This window comes from Talpa europaea (genome assembly GCF_964194135.1).
Source record: "Talpa europaea genome assembly, chromosome: 13".
NCBI classification, from domain to species: domain Eukaryota; kingdom Metazoa; phylum Chordata; class Mammalia; order Eulipotyphla; family Talpidae; genus Talpa; species Talpa europaea.
Window position 1 is genome coordinate 57,222,487 of NC_140080.1, and position 15,812 is coordinate 57,238,298.

Consider the following 15,812-nt stretch of genomic DNA (forward strand, 5'->3'; position numbering starts at 1 on the left):
ATGGTGAGTGACACATAACAGATATTAAATATCTGACATTTTCAGTGGTTTCATCAGATACTAAGTAACAACAGTGGGTAGGCTCTTCCTTTGTCTGTTTACCAAAATTTGTAATCAAAATGACTACATTATATCATGAAACTCTGGTACCTACAAATAGCATGCTCATGCAGAGGGAAAAAGCATTATCAAACTCATAGCTTATAAAGAATATGATAATATTTTTAAGTGGGCAAGGATAAATGGATGAGAGCACTTATGACCAAAGAGGCCAAGAGAATCTTCCTGAGGACTGTAAGGATGAAGATGTTGGCTTTGTTATAATCCGCTTGGAGCAATGTAGTTGGGGAAGCTCCATCCCTGAGCCCAAAATAAATTAATGGTTGGTAAGTACAGCTTTATACTGCAGGAATGTGCACCAAAAAAATCCACAAAATATAGTACTTATAATTTTAAATATGTTTCATTCATTTTCGGTCATGAATAGCTTTAAATACTCAAGAAAGTTAAAATACTCCAATTAAAAACATCTTATGTATAAAGTACTGATTCAATGGCACTACAAACATTGCTATAGTAAGAAATTATTCTATAGTTCCATGTCATTATGGAGAGCATTAGGGGATAGGTGTAAACTCTTTAAAGAGCTGGCTTAGAGCAAATCTAATATATGTAATCAGAAAAAATAAAACTGGCTAAGCAAATATTCCAAATAATTATTGATCTTGACTTGACAGATGATCAGTAGTCTATAGACAAAGACTTAAATCAAATATCCTAAGGATAGCCTAAGGATCATCTGTACAACATCTATGTGGGACAGAGTCTATAAAAATTCCGAGAGAATAAAATCAAAGTTACTAAAGACCTGGGAAAATTGTATTGTAAGGTCCATATAGTTATGTTTTGTGAAGTGCCATTTAATGGCTCTACAGTTTATAGACATTTCCCTTTGCTGTCCTGGTATCACAGAGCATCAATTCATGTGTAACAGAATTTCAGAGTTTAATGATTAAGATCAATTTGTATTTATGAAAAAAAGTTTAGGAAGGCACAGGATGTTTACAAGTTTTTTTCAATCAGGCTTTTGCTTCCAAAAAATAATGGTATTTTTTTTTATCTTATTTTCAATCTATTTTAAGCTGTTGAGTAATTTAGGAAGTAGTGATGAAGGATAAGACAATTATAGAAGACTGAGGTCAGCAGAGATTTGTGAATCTGGTTTATTAATTATAAGGTAGAATAGTATATTTATATTTATTGAGCTTATGTTTTTAGGTTAGGTAACTCCTGGCTACAAATAGTCAGGTGTTTGAAAACATAATAGAAGATATAGTAGGTTGAATAATGGCTAGCCAAAGATATGAAGTACTAATTCCTGGAATTTGTGAACATTATTTGGAAAAGAAGTTCCTGCACACAAGATAAAGTGCTTTGAGATAAGATTACTCTGAATTCTCTAACTGGGTCCTAAATCTCATCAATGTCCTTAAAAGAGAGGCAGAGAAAAATGAACACACAGAAGAGGAGAGACAAACACAGGGAAGGCAATATGAGGAAGGAGGTAGAGAACACAGTATCATGGCTACCAGCTCAGGAATGCCATCCGACAGTAGAAGCTGGAAGAACCAAGGAATGGATTCTCTCCCAGAATCTATGGAGGAAATGTGGCCCTACTGGATTCTGGAGTTCTAGTCGCTAGAAATATAACAGAATAAATTCCTGTTGTTTTAAACCACCAAGTTTATGGTAATTTGTTTCCATAATCTCAGGAAACTAATATAGAAGACACTGAAAACTTGGGAGCCCTATATAGGCATTTACCTTAATGGTAATGTTTGTTATATATTACAAAGATGTCTTTTTATATGTGATAAACCATACCAACTTCCCATCCCAGTATGAATGAATTCTTTTAGCAGTTTTACTTACCTATTCTAGAAATATTTTCATCAAGACCATTCAATTTTTGATCAAGAATGGCTGAATGAGATTCCAAGTTGCTCATATATGCCTGATATTTTTGAACATCTGCTTGTAAAGAAGCTTTCAGTTTTCTTAATGACTCTAGGCGGTTCTTTAAAAGAAAAAAGTTATTTTCATTAAGTAAAGCAGTATTATTTAAGTTCATATCAGAGAAAGGTAAATTAGTTTTCCTTCCACTTTTAGAGGGAGTCAACAGAACTAAAGGGGACTTTACTGTTAGAAAAAGTACAAACATTTAAAAATCTAGGCTGTTCACAGATAGCCTAGATGCTTCAGTAATACACATAATGAAATTAGAAATCTGGATATTATCACTTAACTTTTAAAAAGTCCTGAGACTACATTTTAAAAGTTCATTTAATAACACTCCCTTTCCACTAAATGCAAAACTCAGAGCCTCTTCTAAGTAGTGTTCCCCAGAGGTATATAACACAGGGAACTTGTTCAAAAGATTATTTTGGTCTAACGTAAATAAGTAAGACTCTTTCATCATATTCTGAACACCACTAGTTCAAGAGACAGATCACAAGGGAAAACAAAGCTCCAGAGATACCAAACATGTTTTCATTGGGAGTTCTATTCCATGTTAAAATAAAAATTGTTTTTTAAGAAGCTTATTTTGTTAATCTATCTTATATTCTGATAAGGAAATAACTGGTATTTTCTAAGAAGACTCGAGTCTAAAAGATAAAAGAGTTAAGTAAGTATATAAGCCTACTGAAGATAAAAACATTTACTAACCGGTTCTTTTTCTCTTTCTTGCTCCAATCTTGCAATTTGTTCATTTAGTGCTTTGTTTTTTGCTGCTAATGATTCCAGCTTGGAAGTGTCTACATTAAATAAATCCTCTGGAGACAAAACCCAAAAGCTTAATAAGATCTCAAATCTGCCTAGAACATTCTTTCCTAGGTTTTCACTATTGCTCTCTCCCTTGCTTCCTTCTGGTCTCTCCTCAAACAGGTGTCAGTGCAAGACATCCCTCCCAATATAAAACTGCAAGTTCTTCCCTTTCTTCCACTATACTCTCTACCTCCTTACCCAGCTCTGTTATTATCATTAGCATGTATAACCATTTAACTTATAGTTGTTCATTTGATTGTCTCTAATGGAATGTAAATGCTCATAAGGTTTTTTAGCTCTTATTAATTACTATATTCTTGTGCTTAAATGGTGGCTGGCACACAGTAGGCATACAATAAATAAATGTTGAATAAATACATTTATATGCTTGCTTAATTATAAACAGAAATATCAAAGAACCTACTAGCTGCTTTCTGTATTAAATTATGATGAATTTTCCTCTTTCAAAATGAAAATCATTCATAGTGCTCTTTTTCTCATGTGGACAAACTGAAATTGTCCTAGTTATTTTTTTTTTAAATGGGTTTTTAAAAATAATTAATTTTTCACTGAGGTAATTATTATCACCACACAGCAGCCACCACCAACTCACCCATATTCCACTACCATAGACCATTGTGTTCTTCTGTGTTCTTCCTCCTTCCCCAGTGCTGTAGTCAGCTATCAAGAGTCAGATGACTCTCGTTAGCTTGTCTTTCTCTGACTATTAACTTAGATACTGGATGGTGTCACTAATATGTCCTGGTTATTCTTAAGGAAGGTATATACAATGAGAACTGAAGGGAATACGGCTATCTTTTTGCTAACAGTGGCAAAGTGATATTTTCTTGTTTTGAGTGATCCCATTATCTCTGCAAGAACACACCTTAGATTTATTTATTTTACTTACCACTTTGGCACGTTATATACAAGACTATTTCAACAGAAAGTAAAATAATGCAAAATAATGTTTTTGGGGCACTTTAGCCAATAAATATCTAATGTAATTTAGACTATAGTTAAGTGAAAAAAATAAAGAATTTCTTTCTTTGGAAATATAATGCCCCATTAATTTTTTTCCCACAAAATTTGAAAGAAATATTAAATTTTTTTGACTAACTAGTACTTTAACATCTCAAACAGTAAAGAAAGGATATCATAGGGATATTATTCCCCAAGAGGAATAATATTTGCTGACTATCTGCTCTGCTTCTGGTAGTGTGAATTATTTTACATATACTGCTACCTAATCTCATAAAACTTCATTAGACAGGTCATGTATTTTGTAAAAGTTTACATAGCCAATAAAAAAACTATGCCTCAAGTCTGACTCCAACACCAGTATTCCTTCTGCTTAGCTATTATTTCTCTCCACCAAAGAAACTATGATGATAAAAATCAATAAGCATCTAAAGGGAGTAGTTCACATAAACATTGGGTAAGGTAAGATATGCTGAAACTCCATGAGCAATGTTAACTAAATGACGAAACGCAAACACACTAGGAATAAGAATACTTACTCAACTTTGACTGCAATTCTGCATTCATCTCTTCAAAGCTGTCAGCACCAGTCATGAAACTCTCATAGCATTTTATGGTATAGTCCAAAAATAACTGATTGGATTAAACAGATTTGAAAAATAAAACCATGATTTCCTATTTAGTTTGCTTCAATTTTCTAAGTGGAAATTAAAATTTGAATTAAAATAATAAAGGATAGGAATACTAGAGATCTCAAACTATAGTATGCCATTGATAATGCTATAGAACTCAGTCGCTACTTCTAATGTGTGAGGATAAAAAGAACTTAAAATTCCGATAAAGATGATACATAGTTAACAGCAAAAATAACCATACCTTCAGAATTTTGAGAAGGTCAAACAAGGAAGCTTATTAGCAAATATAATTAAACGTAAAATGTACAATTATCTTTAAGGATAATCTACCGTATGAAAACTATAAATGTAATGCTGATTATCTAAGCTCAATTAAACTGACAAGATCTAGTTGTGAAAACCAGAATGTAATTAATGATGGCTCTAATTACATTGTAACTTCAGACTACAAAATGGTATAACTAGTAGAGATGTAAACAGTAGAACACTAGACTTATTAATAATTGTCTGAGAAAGCAACATTGTTTTTTGTAGTTATGAGGTGTTTTGATCAGTGAGGATGCACATTTCATTAGGAGGCAAGAATGGCTGTAAATAATTTTCCATAGTCTAGATGAAATAAATTATCCCTCAAGACAAACCAATTACCTTTGTGCTGATTCTCTGCTTACTAACCAACCTTCTTATTACTTGGTAGATATGGAAGATAAACTCTGAATAGGAAGTATGAATATTCTTGTGACTGAAAAGATGACCTAAACCTTTGTCAATTAAACTAAAATTGAGATTAAAATGAGCTTCTGGAACCACAAAGCTAAAGATCAGAATCTGGTGAAGCTGGATGCTGTATGCTAGAAGATGTTAATGCATAATCTCAAAATTGTAAATGTATTCCTTGAAATTGGTATTTGTTCCATTTGGAGATATGTGTATTTTAGTAAATAGTGTGAGGTTAGTTATATAATTTAGGCTCCAATAAAGTATAATGTGGGAACTAATTTGGACCATTTATTTACTTTTAATCATTTCTGAATCTGAGTGGCAATATAACTGACTGAAAAGGTCAATACAAAACAAACTAAAATATAATATTTAAAACCCAATCTATTATGCTTTGTATTGACAAAGAATTATATGAAAGTAACTTTGCCAGTATTGACATCTTCATTATAAAGATGGGGAAGAAAAAAAATGTTGCATTTATAACATAATAATAACATGTTATGACTTAATTCCAATTTCTTTGTATTTGTTACTTAGTAAACATTTTCAAATTTCTCAGTAGTTTATTTTAGAAAATTATAATATGACTCCAAGAGTAGGTCTAGACATTAAAAAAATCAATTTCTGAAGATTTTTAGAAATTCAAATATATATTAATTTCAATCCTGACACATTTAAATAATAGAAAGATAATTTTAACATTTATGGTAATATAAGATACCTTATTATGCATAATTCCATCTTCGGTTTCTTCTCCCCAAGGCTGTCCATCATCAAATAAAGGTGAGCTTTCTTTCATGGCATTATGTAACTAATTAGTACACACGGAACAGATGAAGTTGATTAAGTTGATGTGAGTCAGATGACTCTCGTTAGCTTGTCTTTCTCTAATATTAACTTAGATACTGGATGGTGTCACTAATACATCCTGGTTATTCTTAAGGAAGGTATATACCATGAGAACTGAAGGGAATACGGCTATCTTTTTGCTAACAGTGGCAAAGTGATATTTTCTTGTTTTGAGTGATCCCATTGGCCTCATGTTTTATCAAATTCCTTTTTAGTGTCATTTTAAGAAGTATTTACATTAGTACACATATTAAAACTTACTAAGAGGTTAATTTATTGACCCCTAAAATATCTATTTGATATTACAATGACTAAATCTCTTTAGATTAGGGAAGGATGGTGTAGGGTAAAGAAAATATCAGGCTTTTCTGCCCTTCCGCCATCAGGATAGATGATGGATCCTTGTCCTGAATGCATGCCTGATGGCGGGCACCTGGAATAGGGTGTGGGCATAGGTAGATGGGATTCAGCTGAGCTAAGACTGTGCTTTTTAAGGGCGGTGTCACGGGGACGCCAGCAGCAGCAGCAGAAGCAGCAGCAGCAGTAGAAGCCGAAGCCGAAGCCGAGAAGCAGCAGAACGAACGCTAGAGAGCCCAGATAGAGTGAAGACTTGCTGGGGGCCTGGGAGGCCTACCAGCCTCCCAGCCCCCCAGCCAGCACCCTTGCCTGCCATATGCCTGGTGAACCCCAAATAAAAAACCTGCAAAACTACTGAGGACTCTGACTCCTCCTTTACCCGGTCTGCATGGGATCAGAAAACCTGCACTGTGCCCAGTCTGGCCCTTACAGATGGGCTCTGTATTCAGTTTTGTTCTACAGAGGAAAAATACGCTGATCCTTATGGTGCTATCAGTCTATTGAGAGCACATATATAGAGTCCAGTGGAACTCTGAGAATCCAAAACAGGGTTACTCCATAGAAGGTGAATCAATAAATGTTATTTATTGATTATTCTCATATGACCTCAATTTCACTGCTCAAATGTTATTTACTAACTCAATGTATAAATATGTATTTTAGACCTGACTCTTTCAGTATGTAATATGAACTTTAGATTTTACTTGATACAAAATCTTCAAAAACACAATTACTTCAACTTAAAAGTTAAATAACATGATGTATTATGACAGATAATATAACAGATATTTTAGCAAAATATTCACGTTTATAATTGATAAGCTAAAAGGAAAATGTGTAAAGGTTTTTTAAGGGACAGAAAGTCCATTTTGGAACATCTTTTTATAACTTAAAAATGTAACTGTTCAACATGAAAAAATTCAGAAAATTTAAATGAAACTGCTATAAAATGTAAAATATAAATGTATTAGTATAACAAATAGTAGGCTTCTATCAAAAGACTAGACATTAGGAGAAAATAAAAGGAGAATATGGTTTTCATTTAAAAGATTTCCTTAGATTTTCCTTATTGTAGGATGCATATATGGACTTTTGAGTGGGAAACGGTGCTCAGCCCAGAGTTGCTTGCATTATCTACCTCTTTCCTATTCTAAAAACACTCATAAGACAATGTAGGACTAGAGTGGATGCTGGCAAACTGTGTCAACTTGTTTTCTATCTTTTCTTCCTTTGATAAGATCTCAAGTGCCAAAGAGATTTAATCAAGTCTGAAAGACACACAATGCAGAACCCAAGAGGAAGAATAGCATCTAATACCTTGTCATCAGGGTAGATAAACAGAGTTTCCGTTGCCTTAGAAAAGGTCCCTGTGAAAACTCTTGCTACTCTGCAAGGTCCAAGGTCCAAGGTCCTATAAATATGTATATTTATAGATACTGGGGAATAACAGATCCCCAGGAGCTATAGGAAAGACTCTCCTGCAAGGACTAAAAAATTTTCTAATCTGAGGAGATTTGATTAAAACAGTTTCAACCTGAAATTGTATACAGATAAGCAGATGTATGAACTTAGTTATCTTTTTTTAGCTATAATTGGTATCTTCTAATATAAGATTACTTCTCATTATTGTGGAATATAAAAGAGTAGAAGAGAACTCAGAGGGATCTGAGATGAGTAAGGCTCTAGTCCATTCTGATCATTAACTAAAAAGGCTATGATGTTGCTCTCAGTATATGCACCCTCTCATTCCTGCTCTCCAGAAAAGGAGACAAGGTAACCGGCAAAGAACCTATTACTCAAACACTATAACAAACACCTATAACATGCCATGCTCCAAGAAGAATAGTGATATGTACATCAATGGAGTACTATTTGGTCATAGAAAAGGAATTCCTGCTATGTGCAACAAAATAGATGGACCTTGAGGGTTTATGCTCCTATTCTAAGAGACGTAAGTCAGACAGAAAAAGACAAAATTCAAAATTGTCTATAAGTCAGACAGAGAAAGACAAAAAAACTGATGTAGACTTTGAGAAAACAGGCAAAAGTAAGACTGGAGGAGAAACAAAATATCTTGGGGGGGGGGATGTTTCCTATGTATATATTTAAAAAACAACAAATCAAATACCTTGATGCAATCTATTAGCCAAACCAAGGCTGCCACTATGTGAGGCCATGTATGAGGGGCCCCCACTGTATACATGGAGCTTTTGGATAGTGCAAAAGGATACCTATGAAAAATTAGAATAAATAATTATCTTAAAGTACATGGATAAATTAAGCAAAAGTTACATTAAAAAATTCACATATCAATCAACAGTCTTACTTACGTAGAAGTTACTGCTGAGATTCTGTCTTAGTCATCTTATTCTATAGTGATTTGTTATTTTTGGTTTCTTCTCTGAAAATTAGTTTGTATATATACTCCATAGATGAATTTGATTTACAACCAGTATGCTAGATTTCTCTAAAAGATCTTGCTTTAAATTCAATGTATCCCAAATAAATAACATATATGTAATCATTTTCCCCTATGCAGTCCTTTTCAACTTTCTCTCACCCCATTTTTAACCAGGCTCCCAATCCTATCTTTTTTGCTTTTATAAAATTTATGTTACCCAGTTCATCCTTTCTATTCTTTGTCACTGTAGCAGCTCAGGGCCTTATAATCTATCATCTGTAGTTTGGTAATAACCTCCAAAAATCAAATTTTTAGACTTTTCAATTTGCCCTAATTATGTTGCACATAATGACCATCTTTAAATATCTCTCTGTAAGACAGTCCTTACAAATTTAATTAACCTAATTATTCTCTGCTTCAACAATATCTCTAGGCTAATGAGAAATATAACATACAAACCCAAGCTCTTTAAAGATTCTTGGAACCTCTTCTTCAAATTTTGTGTCAGGAAGTTCATAGGAAGGGCACAGGAAGCCATAAAGAAAACTGAAGATCTTTAGGAAATCTTTAACAGATGGAGCTTGTAGAGATTTCATGGACACACTATATGCATAACCATTTTCTGTAAGAAACTAAATTTTTGAAATGTCATTTAATAATAGAAAAAATATTGGAAAACACTTAAAAGAACTCCTACAATTTAGACTATTTAAAATAATAAAATACCTCACAAAGTTGTCGAATACACTGCTGAATGAATGCTTTGTCATTAAGAGGTCTTGGGTCCTTGATTTTTTCAGAACTGGAAAATATACCAAGTTGACTATTCCGGGATCCATGTCCACTGGTTCTAGAAATACATTTTTAAAAAGTTAGTCAAAACTATTTCTTTAACTATTTCAAGGTGAGTTTATATTTTAATGCCAGCACAGAACATTAAAATTTAATTCTTTTTTATTTAATTAGTCAGAATTCTTATTCAAAGCAGAGACATGAGCATACATAAAATGAAGAGTAAACTATAAAATGACTATCTAATAAAAATACACATTGGTTCTTGGCATTACTAAGACATACAACATCCTCTAAGTTGTGTATTTTGAGTCCACTAGATCTTCTTAACAACCACTGAGTCTATTCAATAACCGAAGTCCTCTTGCCATCTTCTCTACCTCTCCATTATTGCTCCTTCATGTTTAACGCCTTGCTTTACTGTTATTTCTTGTGGGAAAATGGCCTTTGAGATGTTAAAGTAGGTAGTGCATGCTTTTTCTCATACACATTTTTGTGTCATGCTATATTGTGCATTAGATTGTCATTTGCCATAATTATATGTTGCTACTTTTTAGTCATTAATGGCTACAGCATATACGCTTCATTCCCAGCCCCTGCCCCTGAAATAAAACCTTAATTAAATCTCTATAATAGTTATTTCAGCTGACCTATGAGTTCATCTAAGGTAACCACTGCAGTTTCTTAAATTCCTTGGAACAATAATTTTACTTATTGGACAGATATCACAAAACTGTGTTAACAAACCTTACTATCATATCTGAACTCTAGTTACCAAAATTTCATTTCTCTCTGCAAGTTTGCTTGTTGCTTTCAAGTTCTTTCCTGTCAGGCTTGAAAAATTCCTTAAACTGGACTCTCTCACTCTACTGTCCCAATTAGCAAATTAGCTATTTTTTTCCCTGAGTATTTGATAATTTGAGAACCACTTTTCTACATACTGTTATTGCTTAAACTCTATTTTTTTATCAAATACAAAAAAGAATACAAGTATATACTTAGCTCAGATAAAAGTACACTGACACCTTTTTAAATTACAAGAGAATTTCTGAACAATCATTCAACTTATAGTTTATGAGTATAGGAACTAGAACCAGAATGTGTGGTTTCATTTATTTCTGTATGCTACCTGTTGTATGACTTTGGATAAATTAATTAACCCCTTGTTCTTCCATTTCCTTATCTAATGGAGATAATAGCATTTACTCATCGGGTAGCTCAGATGATTGATGAATTAAGACAGATAAGGCATTTATAACTGGCTTATAAAATTACTCATCAGAAGTAGAATTTTATAATCATTATCATCATCTCTGAAGTTCAGCTCTGTGATAAAAGTTATATGACAAAAATATCTTAATTTTTCATCAAATGAAACAAGTACCAGAAACAATTTAACTTGATTTCATGGCAAAGAGTTTCATTAGGTAACAAATACTTCATCTCTAAATATTTTCAAAACAATTGAACAAACAGGTCTATACAAAATAAAAACTTGTATTTTCTTTTTGTAAGTTAAAAGAGCAGTCTATTTTGTCATTTTTGGGGCTGAACATTTCTTAAAAAATCAACTTTACTAAGGATGGAAAACAATTCTACAAGCAAATGGACCAAAAAAGAAGGCAGGAACTGCTATACTCATATCAGATAAAACAGATTTCAAACTTAAAAAGATAAAAAGAGACCCCAGTGGTCATTACATTATGATCAAGGGGACAATACTTCAAGAAGAAATAACACTCATTAACATATATTCACCAAACGAAGGAGCACCAAAACATATCAGACAACTATTGGCATCTCTGAAAACAGACATCAGAGAAAACACATACGTAGTGGGAGACTTCAACACACCACTATCAACAATGGATAGATCAACAAGACAAAAAATAAGTAAAGACACTAAAGCTCTAAATAAGGATCTAGAGTGCTTGGGCTTAACAGACATATATAGAACACTAACCCCAAAAAAATCTGAGTACACATTTTTCTCAAGCGCACACGGATCATTCTCTAGGATCGATCATATACTGGGGCACAAGACAAACATCAACAGATACACCAAGATTGAAATCATACCAACCATCTTTTCTGACCATGAAGGCATCAAACTAGAAATAAACCATAAAAAGAAGGCAAGGTACTCTCCTACCTCGTGGAGATTGAAACCCACACTACTGGAAGTCCACTGGACTAACGAGGAGATCAAAGAAGAAATTAAAAAATTCTTTGAATTGAATGACAAGGAGGACACCAATTTCCTAAATGTATGGGATGCAGCAAAAGCAGTAATAAGAGGAAAATATATAGCAATAGATGCTCACATCAAGAAACAAGAAAGAACTCAAAGAAACAACCTAATCTCGAAGCTCAAAGATCTAGAAAAAGAACAACAAAAAAACCCCAAAACCAGTAGAAGAAAAGAAATAATAAAAACCAAAGCAGAAATAAATGAAATCGAAACTAAAAAAACAATCCAAAAGATCAATGAAACCAAGAGCTGTTCTTCGAAAAAATAAATAAAATAGATAAACCCCTAGCCAGGCTCACAAGGGCAAAAAGGGAGAAAGCACAAATAAATAGGATCATAAATGAAAGAGGAGAAATCACAACGGACACAGCAGAAATCAAAAGAATAATTAATAACTACTATGAACAGTTATATGGAAACAAGTTCAACAATCTAGAGGAGATGGACAAATTCCTACAACTCTACAATCACCCAAAGCCAGATAAAGAAGAAATAGAACACCTAAACAGACCAATTACAATTAGCGAAATTGAAATGGTAATCAAAAACCTCCCCAAAAACAAAAGCCCAGGACCTGATGGATTTACAAATGAATTCTACCAAACATTCAGAGATGAATTGGTGCCTATCCTTCACAAACTCTTCCAAAAAATTGAGAAGGAAGGTATAATACCTAACGCATTCTATGAAGCCAACATTACACTAATACCAAAACCGAACAAGGACAACACAAAAAAAGAAAACTATAGGCCAATCTCCCTAATGAACACTGATGCAAAAATCCTCAATAAAATTTTAGCTATCAGAATCCAACAGTGTATCCATAAGGTAATTCACCACGACCAAGTAGAATTCATTACAGGGACACAAGGATGGTTTAACATCCGAAAATCAATCGTTATCCAACACATCAACAAAAAGAAATATAAAAACCATATGATAATATCAATAGATGCCAAGAAAGCTTTCGACAAAGTGCAACACCCATTCATGATAAAAGCCCTTGAAATTCTTGGGATACAAGGAACATACCTCAACATCATAAAGTCCATATATGACAAGCCAACAGCCAGTATCATTCTCAATGGTGAAAAGCTGAAAGCATTTCCATTAAGATCTGGAACAAGACAAGGATGCCCACTCTCACCACTGCTTTTCAATATAATACTGGAAGTCCTAGCCAGAGCAATAAGACAAGAGAAAGACATACAAGGAATCCAAATAGGAAAAGAAGTCAAACTATCACTCTTTGCAGATGATATGATAATATACATAGAGAACCCCAAAAACTCCATAGAAAAACTAATTGAACTCATCAATCAGTTCAGCAAAGTGGCAGGATACAAAATCAACATGCAAAAGTCAGAAGCCTTCCTATACACTAACAATAAATCTGAAGAAGAAGAAATGAAAAAAACCATCCCCTTTATTATCGAAACAAAAAAAATCAAATACTTGGGAATAAATCTAACAAAAGAGGTAAAGGACCTTTACAAAGAAAACTATAAAACACTGTTAAAAGAAATAGAAGAAGATACAAAGAAATGGAAAGACATCCCCTGCTCATGGATTGGAAGAATAAACATTATTAAAATTGCCATCCTACCAAAAGCAATATACAGATTCAATGCTATTCCAATCAAAATCTCAATGTCATTCTTCAAAGAAATAGAACAATTATTGATGAAATTCATATGGAATCACAAAAAACCCCGAATAGCCAAAGCTCTCCTGAAAAAAAAAAAGAAGGGAATGGAGGCATCACACTCCCAGACTTCAAACTATACTACAAAGCCATAATCATCAAAACTGCATGGTATTGGAACAAGAACAGACACACAGACCAATGGAACTGAACAGAAAATCCAGAAATAAACCCACAGATTTATGGTCAAATAATCGTTGACAAGGAGCAAAGAATATGCATTGGAGCAAAGAAAGTTTGTTCAATAAATGGTGCTGGGAAAAGTGGGTCACTACATGCAAAAGAATGAAGCTTGACCACTACCTCACACCATACACAAAAATCAACTCAAAATGGATTAAAGAACTAGACATAAGACCTGAAACCATAAAATACATAGAAGGAAATATAGGCAAAACACTACGTGATTTGCACATCAAAGACATCTTTACAGACACATCACCCAAAGCAGTGATAGTGAAGGCAAAGATAAACAGCTGGGACTACATCAAATTAAAGAGTTTCTGCACAGCAAAAGAGACAATAACAAAAACAAAGAGAAACCCCACCGACTGGGAGAACATTTTTGCACCCAACACTAATGATAAAGGACTGATCACAAAAATCTGCAAAGAGCTCATGAGACTCAACAACAACAAAGAAAATAATCCAGTCAAAAAATGGGCAGAAGAGCTAAAAAGAAACTTCTCTGAAGAGGAAATGCAAATGGCCAACAGGCAGATGAAAAAATGTTCAACATCACTTGTCATCAGGGAAATGCAAATCAAAACTACCATGAGATACCATCTTACACCAGTGACAATGGCACATATTAAAAAAACTAGCAACAACAAATGTTGGCGAGGGTGTGGAGAAAAAGGAACTCTTCTGCATTGTTGGTGGGAGTGCAAACTGGTCCAACCACTATGGAGAGCTGTGTGGAGATTTCTGGACCTACTAAACATAGAGCTTCCATATGATCCAGCAATTCCACTCCTAGGTATTTACCCAAAGGACACAGAAACATCAATTCCAAAGAACACCTGCACCCCTATGTTTATAAGCAGCACTATTTACAATAGCTAAGCTTTGGAAACAGCCCAAATGCCCAAAAATAGATGACTGGATCAAGAAGATGTGGTACATATATACCATGGAATATTACTCAGCATTCAAAAAAGATAAACACATGTAATTTGCAGCAACATGGATGGTGCTGGAAGGGATCATGCTCAGCGAAATAAGCCAAAAAGAAAAAGAAAAATACCGGATGGTCTCACTCATAGCAGGAATCTAGAAAACCTAAATAAGGGACCAGGAAAATGAATAACTATAAGAAAGTGAAAATCAGAATCAACAAAAAACTATGAAACAGAGACACTTTTTGGGGGGTGGGGGGCGGGAGGGGAGGGATTGGGGTCACAATGGGGGGGTTGCAATTGTATGGGGAATATAAAAATAAAATTTATTATTTTTTAAAAAAAAGGGCAGTGAAAATACTCTGTATAATAGTATACTGATGGATTTGTATCATTATGTATGCAAAACATCAAGAGTGAACCCTGATGTGTGATTGTGATGTGCAATGTAGGTTTATCCATTGTAAACAGCTCTCTGGTAGGGGATACTGATAATGAATGTGGGTATGCAGATATGAAATCAGGGGATATATGGGAATCTTTTTACCTTCTTGTCAATTATGTGACTTTCAAAAGATAAAGTGTTAAATAACTAAACAAATAAACAAACAAAAAAAAAAGTAAAAAAAAAAAAATCAACTTTACTTAGGTCTAAATTGTACACTGGTGTAACTTAAACCCCTTAATAGTCAGCCCTTGCCTTACCTCCAGCCCAGCAACCACTGATTTACTCTAGACTATGGTTCTCTAAGTGTGATAATCTAGGGGATCTAAGAATTATTTCCATAATAAAATTAAGAGGTTACCTGCTCCTTTCATTTTCATTCTCTCGAGTATAGAGTGGAGCTTTCCAGAGACTGGCCACATAATATGTAATATGTAACCAATAATACATATTATAACACTACATAATATGTGATATGTAACATGCAACACATCTAGCAGTCTTCTATTAAGCCAGATATTTATTGTTATTTTCAAATGAATTTATTGTTTATTGTTATTTTCAAATGAATTAACATAAAATGTTTTAATGTCTAACAAGATTAATTATCAATGCATATAGTACACAAAATAAAAGGTCTTGGAGGTCCTGAACGTTAAAAGTATGGGCCCTCCCTGGGTTGAGCACGACACTGTGAAGCTGTCTGCTGCCTCTGCAGTGTGGGTTTGA

General features: G+C 33.7%; 1 protein-coding gene across 1 annotated transcript in view; it reads right to left on the bottom strand.

Annotated features, from left to right (window-relative positions):
* NDC80 (NDC80 kinetochore complex component) overlaps positions 1-15,812 on the bottom strand; it is a gene marked incomplete at both ends in the record, with an annotated part of 36,651 nt that overhangs the window by 18,944 nt on the left and 1,895 nt on the right. The window contains 7 exons of the mRNA XM_084252887.1: positions 1,933-2,077; positions 2,728-2,834; positions 4,347-4,440; positions 5,887-5,976; positions 8,500-8,602; positions 9,232-9,404; positions 9,499-9,622. Coding sequence (XP_084109013.1) covers positions 1,933-2,077; positions 2,728-2,834; positions 4,347-4,440; positions 5,887-5,976; positions 8,500-8,602; positions 9,232-9,404; positions 9,499-9,622 — 836 coding nt within the window. The remainder of the gene's footprint in view (positions 1-1,932; positions 2,078-2,727; positions 2,835-4,346; positions 4,441-5,886; positions 5,977-8,499; positions 8,603-9,231; positions 9,405-9,498; positions 9,623-15,812) is intronic.